The sequence below is a fragment of the Bombus affinis genome, chromosome 7, assembly GCF_024516045.1.
Source record: "Bombus affinis isolate iyBomAffi1 chromosome 7, iyBomAffi1.2, whole genome shotgun sequence".
NCBI lineage: Eukaryota > Metazoa > Arthropoda > Insecta > Hymenoptera > Apidae > Bombus > Bombus affinis.
In genome coordinates, this window is record NC_066350.1 from 597,881 (window position 1) to 612,225 (window position 14,345).

General features: G+C 33.7%; 1 protein-coding gene across 1 annotated transcript in view; it reads right to left on the reverse strand.

Annotated features, from left to right (window-relative positions):
- Positions 1-29: 29 nt before the first annotated feature.
- Positions 30-14,345, reverse strand: part of LOC126918398 (HIRA-interacting protein 3) — a 96,358-nt gene continuing 82,042 nt past the window's right edge. The window contains exon 4 of the mRNA XM_050726267.1: positions 30-4,901. Coding sequence (XP_050582224.1) covers positions 4,752-4,901 — 150 coding nt within the window. The 3' untranslated portion in view covers positions 30-4,751. The remainder of the gene's footprint in view (positions 4,902-14,345) is intronic.

The following is a 14,345-nucleotide window of genomic DNA, read 5'->3' on the forward strand; positions in this document are numbered from 1 at the left end:
GAAAAGAGTTATTAAACTATCCAAAACGATTAATTTATTTAAAGGTGTATTTCTATTAATTCTTCAGGTCGGATTTGTTTGTACACTTAATGGGTATTTATTTTAAACAAACAGATTACATGTATGATACTGCTCGTTTAAACATTACAATTGTTTGTTACATCCTTACAATATAATTTCTCGCAACATCTTGTGCGTTACTAATCTATATCTGTGTGGTAACGTCATATACCGAAGAAAATGCCTATAATTTATTACAATAACCTTCTCCGTTAATTCTTGACCTCATAATCGCGCACCATACGCAGCGAGAAATACCTTTGCAACTACAGAAGCTTCAAGATATTAAAAAATTTTTAATCATTCTTCGATAATATGAATTTTCTTACACCAGAATTTTGCTTAGAGCAAATAAAGTTATCCATCATTTGTCCGTGTATTTGCTTCCAAGAGAAATTCTATCCTGGAAATATATAATTTTCATATTTGAATACGCAACGTTGTAGAATGCCCAACTTCAACTTTGCACTATTCATTCTCGGTTTAAAAAAGTATTTATAATATATTTATTTCTTTAGTTGAAATATCAAAAAATGAATTTCTCTGTAAACGAATGATAATTCTTTGTGAAAATATAAAGCCGATCCCCACTAGACGGCGATAATAAAAATGCAATTGCCGTATCATGTCATTGACGGACATCATAAATATTTATATATTCGACAATATTAATATTATTATACACATATAACATATAATATAAACACAATATATTAATAGTATTAATATATGTATATGTATAGAATGTCAGTGTTGATTATAATAATATTCGTACAGGAGCTTCTTAGTTGGTGTAGCATACAAATATTATTATAACAGGAATATAATATTATAAATAGATTTAATATATTAGATCGTTCTCTATATAGATTTCTAGCGTCGTTACCGAGATTCGATAGGACACAGTGTGAATCGGCTTTCAAATTTTAAATGTCAAATTTCCTGTTTGGTTATTCGCGAACAGAACTAAATTAAACAAGTATATGGATCATGATTTGAATGTCCGATTGGTTAATCATCGACCATACGCTGATTTTCATAGACATTTTCATCGATAACAATATTTTCACCAGCTTTCTAGAAGCGATCAGTTGTATCCTATGAGGTAACGTGAAAATGCAAGAGAATTGGAATCGATAAAGCATGAACGATATTTGAAAATGTTGAATTACACGCGAGAAAGTTGGAAAACGTGATTTAAAATTTTCAATCCTTTTTTTGTCAATTATTAGGTTAACAGATAAATGAAAACAATATAATTATGAAGTAGAAGTTATAAGAAATTGATAAATATTTTTCACATATACAATGACAAGTGTAAGAGTTCTTTGATATCTACGAAGAGAAATTTTAGAGATTCGTTCCTTCAACAAAATGATTACTAATAATACAATAACTGTATATATATGATAACCGTATAGTATTCACATTTTGTTCATAGTGTGCATTTCGGTATGAGAATACTGTATAGAATCGAGCTCTTTGCGGAATTCTACGTTTCTTAAACCGTACTTAATTTTTTTATTTCGGCGTAGCGTCTAAAATTTGCTTACTACTATATATAACAATTTCTCAATAACTTTTTACGATTATCAGAGACAAGTGCAAAAATTTGTGTAACGTGTGTTTCCAAGTATTAATAATATTAATCGTGCATGTACACGTACATAATTGAGTTATTTTCCGAAAATACAATCATGTTTTGCGCAATATCCGTTAGAAACGTTATGATACGTGACAATGCATGACAAGAATCGGTGACGCATATCGAAAATATTTACAGGAGAAATAAACGACAACCAAAGTCAACAGTTAGGTCGTTAATGAAACTGATAAAACGATAGCAGTTCCTACTGAACATTTAATGTTATCATGGTCAACTCAGTGCGTCATAAATTATGCAATAATTCCAGGAACGTGAGTATATGCATAATGAAGCCGCTCGATAGTTGTACGGAAGGTTTTTCTTTATTTCACCCGTGGTTAATAACGTGAAACAAAGAGAGCATAGTTGGATTTAACAATTACAATAATAGTTGAAATAATATTAAATATTTGAATTATCCTTAGGTAAAGATCCATAACAAAGTTAAAGAAAAATGCTTAAATTTTTAAAAGAATATTTTGTAAAATTTTTATCACAATAAACGTTGTACTTCATAATAATAATAATAGTATTTCAACGCTGCACACTTATTTTTTAGGTAACATATATAATTATACATATATATTTCAGGTAAAAGGTGTTCTGTTCAAAAAGTCCTTGATCTGACCAATTACCCACAACAAATCAAAGATAACATTAAATGTAAGTAAACGCACAGCGTGCTTGATATAATACTTTTATCTGTATTTAAAGAGAATTTGCAAAACATTAAGTATTTCGTTACATTATGATCGGCTACACCGGTAAATTGTTTAATCATTTTGAACAGTGCGTTATCATTTTCTCATTTTTAAAATCAAAAAAGATTCTTTGTCGAACAAATTACCATGTATTTCTTAATATCGATTTTTATGTCTTTCATTAATAACCAAATAGGTCGAAAATCGACAATCATCGGGAATTTGAAGAAAGTTTGCACGTGTACTCGTAACGATTGTAAAAAGCTTTGTAATGTTTTTAGGCCTGCTAAAAACAACGTATTACTCTTCTACCGATCGGCTCGAATTGAAACAAATCCGAAAAAATTAAAACCACGAACTAGATGAGAATAGAATGATATGAAACGCGCTCCCGTTACATGGCAGTTCGACTGGAGCGTTGTAACCTCTTTGTCGTCGAATTATTGCGTCTACGGGGTTGCAAAAGCATCTGCGTGTATGTATGTGTACATATATCCATAATTGTGTGTCGTAATATACGATCTAAACACGTAAAAATATTTGCATTTGGTGTTTGAAAAATAACTTGCAGTTAAACATAACGGTATGGACATCCTTAAAGTTAGAGCAATGTAATTTGGACGACACGTTTATCGATTAAACATGTTGTTTGCTCAGGCATGCGCTTTACCAGGGAATAATTTCCGACCAATAATTCTCTATTGTTTTCATATTCGTAACATCATTATGTACATATATTTCTTTATATCTGGTTGGATTTACATTAAGCGTTACAATATGATCTACGAATTCAATCGACTTGCTATAGCGCGAAATTAAATTTATCGATGTGAACGATATTACAGTATACACTCGAAAAGAGAAAGATACAATCGACTTTCGATTGATTATCAAAGATTGCAGCTGCTATTATGTTCGTGCCGTATTTTTTCGAATTAATTCACTTTTGCAAGGAACAACACGACTCTACCCTCCTATGGCGAGCAGACTCGTGATTTCACGTATCGAGTATGTGGTCGGATGACATTTTAATTATTCGGTGTTTGTAATCTTTAACTGTTTTCATTTGCGAATCTTCATGGTGTACAGTGTACAACATAAAAGAGGAACGTCCGATACGAATGGTCGAGTCGTCGAGTCTCGACGGTAGTTCTCGTACGGTAAAATTATACAAGGGAGGAAGAAAATGCGGTGGTAGCGCGTGCATCGCGACCCGTGCAATCTATCGTCGAAATTTTGAATCAGCTTCCATACGTACATATATTGGCGCTCGCTATCGCAAATAATCCTTTCCAAGCTTTTTCGATTGCCAATAAATTTCGCATTAACAACGGACTGGCAAATTTATCGAGCGTTCACCGTGTTCATCTTGAACGCACGAGTCTCACGTATCGGTTGATTAAACGAAAACTTCCGCACTGAAATATTGAATACGCGGCCGAGCGATTAAATCGATCCACGTAATTGGATCTGCTCGAAGAAACGCACTCACCCGCTGCGCTCCTTTATTCGCGCTTCGAATTTATGAAAAGGCTGCTGGCTTCGTTCGGCTATCCAGCCAATTAATTTCCCACTGCGTTTCTTTAGTTTTGTCTAGCTCCTTTTCGATCATTCTTTTGGCCAACCAGTGGGCGAAGCTCAAACAGTCTTCTTCTACTAAAATAAGTGTATTTCATTCATGCTTGACCGCGATTCAATTCAACGTGTTATTATATGCTATGCTCGCTATTATAAGTAGCGTGGTCTTTTTATCGACTTGTCCGTTTTCTTCAATTTGTTCCTTCAACTATTAAGATTCGTATCTCGACGAAATGTGAATAACAAGGATGTTGATAGCATATAATATATATATATTATAGCATGTATTTTAAAATATTAAACAATAAGCATACTAGCCTGAAATAGGCGGGTGTGCTTAATGCGAATTCAATGAATCTTCAATATAGAAATTGAAAATCATGTATAACCAGAATAAATAATATCCATATATTTGGAATACCATATTTCCAAAAGGGCGAAAAATACGTAAGTACGAATTCGGATGGAAAATTGCTTGACGCGGATTATCCGTGTTTGAAGATTTATGCGAACTTACAAGCTCAGTTTTAAACAAATCACAGCGGAACAATTCGGAGTAATCGTGCCGCAGAATGAAGCGGATTCGACTCAGCGACAAATGAAAAAGCAAAGACGAAGCCCGATTTACTGCTTATGTTTTGATTGTTCGACTTATTTTTCTTTTATGTTTGTATTTTTTGTCTCTTTTTTCCATCTTCGTTCTTAGTTTTATATCGGGCATACTATCGGCGATCTGATTTTTAAAAATCAACACTCCAATCTCATCCTTAATTTTTAGGCGCATCGTGCGCAGGATTCGATAACACTTCTTGGCGGACCTTGTGACCTCGGAAGCTTGCTTGGATCTTCGTCGCTGCCTTGTGTAGATCAGGATCCGTGAGATCGATACCCTCAAGCTCGTTCACGGCGTCCTTCGCCTGAAACAATAGATTGCAACGTTGATGTATAGATTTGCTATTGTAAATAGAAGCATGTTTGTTGAGATTACGCGTTGTGTTGTTGGTTAATGTTTGTTAACGACTATATGTCAAAAGTTCGATTGCATGAACACGTGTTTGCGTTATAGCTTACTAGATTGTTTTCTAAATATTAACTACTACCAAATTCGCTTGAAAAAGCTATACCGAATGAAATTGTGACATTTGTTTTGTGCTACGCGAAGCTATACCTTTAAAATAATTGAGGACAGACAAATTTCAGACAGTAAAGTTAAAGAAAGTAGAAGATATACGAAATACTTATTTTGTTTAAAACAAGAAGATTCAACCTCGGTATGTAAATTTGTAATTGCAAATAAGCGTAGAACGTATGTTCATTAGATGGAAAGAGAGAATACACGTCACGTTTCTTTCGACTTTAACTTGTTTGTAAAATTACCTCTTTATCTTTAAATGAGAATAATACCTTGAGTTCATCTTTTTATTAATTTACTTAAAAGTAAACTGTTAAATGTATAAAGCAATATGAATTTCGGTGAAATTCGATGTCGGAAATATTATTTGTCGTATTACCAAATTTTTGCGTTTCTTTCATCGTGGTATAAAATATTACGGAAATCATATACAGTTATAGTTAGCAAATACGTTTCATGGCATACCGAGCATCTCTTTTACCGCCAAAAAACACAAAATTTTTTATGACAAAATTTACTCTTTAAAATTCATCTTTTAAAAAAAATTGCTAAACGATCTTCGAAGAGAAAAATTTTTAAATAAGTATTTCACTTTTGATATAAGGAAAGATAAAATTTAAGTCTCTTTTAAGTTAGAAAATTGCAATTTACATAATCTTAAAAAAAGCAATTTTAATATATTTAGTTGACGAATACAATTTATCTACGATCTACGATCTAATTTTATTACGAATTATTAAACATGACAATAAAGATCAATTTTATTTCTATTATATAACTATCAACTTAAATGTTCTATCTTTCTGTATCGCATTTCTAGTTTTCTCTATGGTATTCGCTTCAGTTTTTCCTTTTCAATATTGTTACGAATACCAATTTTTCAAATTCTTCTCATTTACGATATTTCCTCAACGAAACCTCGATTATTCAAGATACTCATAGCAATCCTTTCCGCACTAGAATCATCCATCCACGACTTGATCGTGCTACGCAAACAAAATCACCATGATGAATTCGAGTCAGTAAAACGAGACGTTCCCATAATTTCGTGCATTTTCTCTTCATCACGGCTTGTTCTTCGCAACTGTATGCTCAATTATCGTCGCACCGACTAAATTTAGGCTTAATTATAACGAACCCAAGTGGGTCTGACGTCACAGCGCGAGACCTGGATAACAAGGGCTCGAGCGGGTCTCGAAACAGCTAGGGAGAGGGTAAAAAGAAGCCACATCACATACAAAGGAGGTTTATAAACATGTAGATCGTAATTACGCGAACGTATTTGCATTCGACTTCTTATTAAGCCATCCTTTTCTATCATCTCTCTCCTCTTTCTCTCGTTCGTCTTCATAGACTTAGCAGCTACGTTCGTGTGAAAAGGCTTTTCGTATCATTCGTACTTTCCGCTATAACCAATGATTTCGTTTGCGCAGAGAGAGAGAAAAAACTGTGTGGAACTTTAGTATTCGAGCGTTATTCATCAAGCGGTAGGATCGTAAGATAATTTGACAGATTGGTGTTGGATGATATAAAGAGGGCAAGGATTAGGGTGTCGGTTAAAATTGTCATTGATAATGGATTTAATTACGAATAATACACCGTGTCTTTGGTTTTTCTTCCTTCACTTCCTCGATTATTTTTGTTTTTAATTCCTTTCCGACTTCTACAAAGTAATTTTCACGGTTTATTACGAAATTGCTAATATCACAAGGCTTTAAATTCATCAGAAGGGATGAAGCATGAATTTTCGGAATGGTTATAAATGGAAGGTTATGAGGGGAAAAGATTTATGGCAGCCTATTTTGCGATTGAAAATATGGTAGGTATGTAGTATATATATACATATATGGATAGGTGCGAGTTTATTAAAGATCTCCGCGATAAGATATGAAAAAAGAAATAAAAATTTGTTTAATTCCTCTACTTTTCGCCATTATGTGACATATATTATTTATTTTTATTTATTACTGCTTAGTCCGTGCCTTTCGGCTTTGGACGAACTTTCGTTTTTACATCTCTTATGTCTATTTCTCTTCTTATATGTCTACCTTCCCTCTTTTCCACTCTAATTCTCTTGCACTCCCTTAATTATTCTATCTCTAAAATCTAAAACTAGGAACTACAAATTAACCACTAATGACTAAAAACTATTGCAACTTTGGGCTTTAGTCTCCTTGCTGTGCAACCTTCCTGTCGTTTCTCTTCTCTATTATTGCTTTCAGTTCTGCTAAACCTTCTCCCGTCTCATTTAGTATTTTTCCTATGTCCTTTGGTCCTCCCGTTATTTCGCATTCTTCTATTACATGCCTCAGGTCTTCTTCATTCCTTTTACATAGTCTGCATCTTTTTTCTCCCTCTTCCTTCCGGTATTCCCTTGCTTTGATCTCGTTTCCACATCTGAATCTTGCCAGTATTCTTCTGTCCTTCCATTTCATCCTTCCTTCTAGGTACTTTGGTAATTTTTCTTTGACTATATTTCTGTAGTGTATATTATATTTGGATTCCCTTATCCTTTTCCCCCTTCCTTCTGCTTCTCTCTTGCTTCTATCTGCGTCCCTCCCTTTCTCACCTCTTCTAATCCCTTCTTTCTCTTTCTTGCTCTTTTTCCTTCATGGTCATTTCCCCAGTTTTTCTCTCTTTCCTTTATACACTTCTTTACTAATTCCTTTTTTGATTCTAGGGCTTTCTCTTCATATTTTGCTGCTCTTTTTAATGCTTTTACTTTTATTTTTTCTTTTATTTCTATTATCTTGCATTCTTCTATTTATGTGACATATAAGTTTACATTAAATTTAATACCACTTCATGACTTTCTGACTATATAACGCAACTTACACGTTGTAAGCAAAGCAGAAAGGAATGATGATCTCGTTGCATACTCCGAAAGTTGGCTTTAAAGTTTAAAGGCTTTTCGGAGGTTCCGAGCTTTTAGCCAGGAAGGGCCGTTACTTAAAATCACACTCTACGTCCGTAGATCTCGAATACTCGAGAACTTCGTTTAATAGTTAAACGATTCCGTGGCTACTCGAGGATGTTCGTGTAAGTAAAGTACAACTTCCAATTAGTTCTGTTTAATTAATTACGTGAACGTTCGATCGTTCGAGTTGTCGTGTCAAACCTATCACGAGAAATATTTTTCCTCGTTTTGATCTGTCGATCTGTATCGATTACGGTCAACCGAACGTTGTCTTTATCATCAGATACAGTTACAAAATCGATATAACCGATTTTGCAAAATAGTTGCCTCGATTAAGCGGATTTCGTTGTCATCGTATCACTAGTAAAGTTCCTATAGAGTTGTTCCATTTAGCGGATGCGTGGCAACTTGTCAAAAATCAAAAGCAACTTATAGGGAGGAATTTTCTATGAAGATGAGTCTAATTATTGGACTTGGTGCAGGCACGCACCCGTCAAGAACAATGTCGGTTAGGGCTTAATAATTTTCCATCGGTTTGGGAATCGCCTGCGGCCCAACGTGAAACTTTGTTCTCGGTTGTCTTCCTTCGTACAATCCTTTGAATAGCAATTAGATGAGAGTTGAACTCTTCCAAGCTAATAAGTCGCCTGCCTCTGTAAACTTGCGTTCTATAGAAATATGTTTCGGTTGGACTTGCTAAAATCCGGATCCGTCGACTTCCGAGAAAATTACAACGGATTAACTTTCGATGTCCGCTATAAACGAACCTGAGAGATTCATTCCCCATTCATAGCCGAGAAAGGAAACTTTTGTTCTTTGACCGATAAAATTTTACAATTCAAAATTTATGAAGTGATGTGAGAATAAATTTATTAGTATCATCGCTTTTGCATTTTTACCTAGATCCCTTATTATACCTAATGTAAGTACGTTTATCAGAGTACCTCGACACTTGAATATTCCAGTAGGATCATTCAGTTAGTCTATTATAATATAATAATAATATAATATTATTATATATTACATATTATATATATAATATTATAATATAATAATCTGCTTTTACAATTTCCTATTCTTTGCCTTGTATTTTATCATAATTAATTCTGCTCAGTTTCTATTATCCTTATTAGCACGGTTTCTTAATTGAATGATTTTTATTACCATATTAAATTTATTTCGAACAAAAATTAAGAATCGATCATTGTATAACTTTTAAAAAAACGCACCCATAAACTGTTTTGCGTACGGCCGCGAGACGTTCGTGAGAAAATACATATTCATAGATTTACATGCTATTATACTTTGAAACAGAGTTTGTTGAAACGCCTTTTTCAATGGCTATAAACCGTCTTATTTAATCCCGGTTAAATGTTTCAAGCAGCATGGAAGATTTATTTTTATGGTACTCCTGCAGAGTTGTATCAATTAAGTAAATGATTAAACGGAAGATAAAGAAAAAGATGAAAAAGGGTATTCTTTTCCTGTATTATCATTTTTATAATATTTTATAATGTTTTCAATAGAAAGTAATTCTATCTTTCTTAACAATAGTAACATTTTCTATGCAAAAGTTAAACATTTTTGCAGAGATTTAAATTAATATCGTCATATTTTTATAGCATGCATTCGTGTTCGTTTACTTTTTACAACAATGCTACACCATTATCTCCGCCATAGAAAGATTTGTGAAACAGGCTGAATCGGAGGTTTTAATTTCAATTTCTTTCGCGAACTTTCTTACGTCGTAAATCATTTATTTTGCTTCAAACGTTCGCAAATTGGCGCGACATTAGTTTTATAGAATTTAAAAATTCCTTGAATGTTCCAGTGTTATCATAGAGCAACCAGAACAAAGCACAAAGAGGCTTGGCACGATTTTCTTTCATCTCCTCTCTCGTCAGTTGTCTCATCTCTTTGAATCACACTCGAGCGACGGATAGTAGGTATACATCCGCCGAAATATGTAAAAAGTTTTTCCATTTAGCCTTTTTTCCAATAAAGAAAGTAAATGGCATTTTTCTCATTAACGATCATACGATCAGTTCATTTTTTCCGTTTCTGTCGAAAAGTGGAAATGAGAGTGATGTCTCTGTATTCAATTCAGATATTCATTCGTTTTTTAATGTTCATGATTTTCTAAACGTTTGATATTCAGTTTCTTTTAGCATTTCATTGTATTAAGGCGTGGGTAATTTTTTAAACGATTAATCTTATTTTTTACTTTTAGCGAGATCTTCATATGTGATTCTAATTACTGTCAAAACGTTTCTTTATATAATCATCGGCATATCCATCGATGAAATAAACGCTAAAAGAAAGAGTTATATCAATATAAAATGCAGATCTATCCTTTGAGTAAAGTCCTTTAGACTCTCTAAAGAGAACCAGGATTCATAATACTTACATATAGAAAATTAATCAATTTTCAACGGAGGTATTATCATCTTTCATGATATCACAGAGGAAAACATAGAGCTCGGTATTTCATTCTTTCAATGACGCAACCATAACTAGTCAATTGGATTGGAAAAAGGCACTCGGCGCAGCGTTCCCAATAGATAACAGTCGGTCGCGATCGAACGCATAATACCACGAGTTCCTCCGCTACAGACTTGACGGGTCATAATGGCGGATCGCGATCTCTGCAACCCGGTCATCAGTTTGAAATTACTATCACTCCTACAGAACTATGCATCACTGGATAATTATTGTTCCCTTCATATATTCCGTGTATTTGCGTTTTGAATTTCCACATGAATGCAAACAATCCTTCTCACATACCGTTTCTTTATTTACATTCACTCATGCTTGTGGCTTACGAAAGAAACTTTTCTTATAAGCCTTTGAATATTGATGTCTTGATTTATTTATAAATACAGTTTGTATGTAGCTATGTTCGGATGATGCTACAGGTAAAGCTGTATTATGCGACTGGAGGGAGGATTGTTATATTTTTACGTGTGTGACTAGGTAATGTTAACAGAAGTGTTGTTGAAAGGGAAAACGAATAGGGAAAAGAACACGATTCTTTATTTATCCTATTACGACCTATTGTATAATATTTTAACACGACAGACAAGACCAGGATAATGTATATGTTTATTATCTTTTAAAAGAATCAGTTATAATCGTTTGCAACATTATTGTATCCATGAGACGTTCATTAGTAAAGGGCTAATTTCTAATGTACTTGCTAGAAATTACTTTTCTCTTAACATATTTTAGCTCTCATAGCGAAAAAGTCTTGTTCTATAACAAGGTATATTTATTATATGAAGTTATTTCTTAGCCTATTCTTTGGCATAATCTTCAATAGAGCAATAACTGTCTTATTCTTATAAAAAATACCTGTTTTGCTTTATTTACAAAGTGAAAGCCTCATCGATCGTTTGGTGGTAATGAGTACCTCATTAAGTACTTTATTAAGTATATAATTCTTGTTGTGTAAATGTTTATTAATACATAACATATATGCCACTTTATGACATTTATGAAATACAACAGTACATATCAACTTTTTTATCGTCTTCCCATAAATATCTGACAACAAACAAAAATTAGATAATACACTACGTTTCTTAATTAATTTAGAAATTGTTCCTAGTGGAGACATTTGCGAAGGAAAATGAGAAGCTTTCTTGAAAGAAACAACGCCCTTTTTACATTTCCTCTTCCAAGAGAAATTATACGCGAAGATACAAAAGTGCTATAATAATGGACAAGTCTTTTTCCTTGTTCGTTTCTTTTCTTTGTAAAGATAGATAATAAACTTGATATAGTACTAGTACGAACATTATTTGCCAGCAAATTTTTCTATAAAGGAGGACGAAGCTTAAAAATTTCATTCTTTATTAAAAGATGCACACACTTTGAATATTAAAGTAATACAAAATTTCATTCTATCTATTCATTGTCCATTTCCTTTTAAATTATTTAAGGCTTTGATATTTTTTAAATTTATCGAAAGAGTTATTTGGGAAATATTCTTCCTAAAAATGAAACAAATAACACATACGTAACAATATAGTACAGTGTTCGTGTAATAGCATGATGTATTTATATTTTTATATAAATATTTTTGAATGTTCGTTGCAGCATTGTAATAGGACATGAACATTTGCGATGAAATATCAAGGTCAAAAATACCAATTTTGTTTGCGATCTTCTCCTTAACAAAATAGAAAGTTACCGTGACTTTAAGTATTTGTCAATGTCATTGACGAATAGAAATGGTATTGATAGAATCGTGAGATTATGTTGAATAATTATAGATATTACAGAAAGGCATGTACCGAATTGAAGCAATGTACGGACGTTTAGATTATTGTGTATAACTTTTACAATAAAAGGGAAATTTGCTTCAGTAACTGGATAGTCTAGTTCATAATTCGGCGAAAGCTATAAATCGTGCACAAACGTTGTAAAATATATACTCTATCTACATAAATATTATTTTATCTTTTAAGATTTTTTCTTTATTTGTAATTTATCAAGACGTACAACATTTCCCAAAATCATCAGAGATCGATCGATGAAATCTACCAGTACTTAGCGACATTAAAGTCGAGCTCAAATTTACATTTTCTATTTAAAAAGACTTATAAACATTCTCTCGTATAAATATACAAAATCCATCGATTGATGTAATATATCTTACGATATTCAAACAACAAGCCATCAAATTTACGGCTATCTACGTTCACTTTAAACTTAGACCTTTCGACATAAGCTGTTTAAAGCAACTTAAAATTTTTATTTATGAGTTAAAAAAGTTAAAAAGTTAAAAAAGCAACTGTCTATTTTTCCTGTATTAATAGAATTTAACTGGAATCTTTACTAGCTAATCTTTGAGAAAATAAAATTTTATACTGCGTTCTAGGTAAAATAAAATTCCTGAAAGCGTTAAAAACAGTCGAATGTGTCGAATCGATCGGAAATGAACAAACACGACATTCCTATGTAGGTACTTACATGTGTATATCCATAATGGATTCATAACCTCTCGAATCTCGAATAGAACGGTTTGATAATGGCGTGTGCATCCTATTTCCGGGTTGTTCGCTGTGAATTTAAAGAAACTTTTGTGGAGGATTTTGACAATTGGCGAACGAGATTCAAAGAATCCATTGGTGCAGTTGGTTACTGTTGGTTAAGGCCCTGTATCGGTAAATCGACGTAATTTTAAGTGGTTAATGATAGTCCACTCGTGTTGTCGATGAACTTATCGATCACGGTGTTTAACACAACATCGAAATTCATCGACTTTGCGATATTAATTATGGAGCTAGCTGTATCGCAATGATTGTCGTGATTTTTCCTTCGCATCTTCTCTCAAATCCTCTGATACGAACGTAATTTTATTCGTCAATAAAGGATTATCGTTCGTAAGCCTAGTTCGAATTGTTTGGGCGTTTGCTTCACACATAGTATGCGCGTTTTCGAGTTACACGTGTTTCGCTGGAAGCTGAATACAAATTGTTCGTCGAGAAGACTAATTTCCTGAATGGTTGGGAGATTGTTCCTGGAAATAATTTTAAATCGGTGTTTCAATTTCGATAGCGATAAAATTATTCGACTGTAGCGGCACTCGAGCACGGAACTTTCCAACGGCTTCGCGACACAAAGCGCTATACCTTCAAAGCGTAAGGCCGACGTGCCTAATGTGCCATCGATATCCCTATGGTTCTTCCGCCGAATATTCGGAAGAATGCACGCACGGCAACCGCCGCGGTACATCTAATAAACGCGTGTGTAGTGGGGATATCGAAGGGCAACTAAGAAAAGAATCCATTTGGTTTCGAACAAAAGAGTCATTCTGCCTCCAACCGCGAAGTGCGAAAGGTTCAGCATCATAGCGAAGCAAACACAAGCCGAGATACGCGATTGTAAACTCTCGATGGTTAATCATAAGTGTGAATCGTATAAATTGTTGATCTGTTGATTGTTAATAGAAATAAACTTTTTGTTGAACATCTGAGTATTCCTTCCGCACCTATCACGACACACCACCTCACGACGATGCTTTCTTCTATGGATTTCTTCGTGCTTTTCACCGTATCTACCGCCGCTTACGTCTTATGACACGTGGAAATTGCAGTCCAGAGGCGAGGTATGCGATTTTATCTCTGTCAAATGCCACTACTAATTCTACCATAGACACGGTAACCGTTTCATTACAGAAGTATCACAATTAATGCGTAATCGTGTCATATGTTGATGTAGAGTGATATAATCGTCACAAGACTAGCTAGCTGTTCTCCTGATCCCATTAGAGAACCTTGTGTGATCGATATCTATAGTATCGAAAGC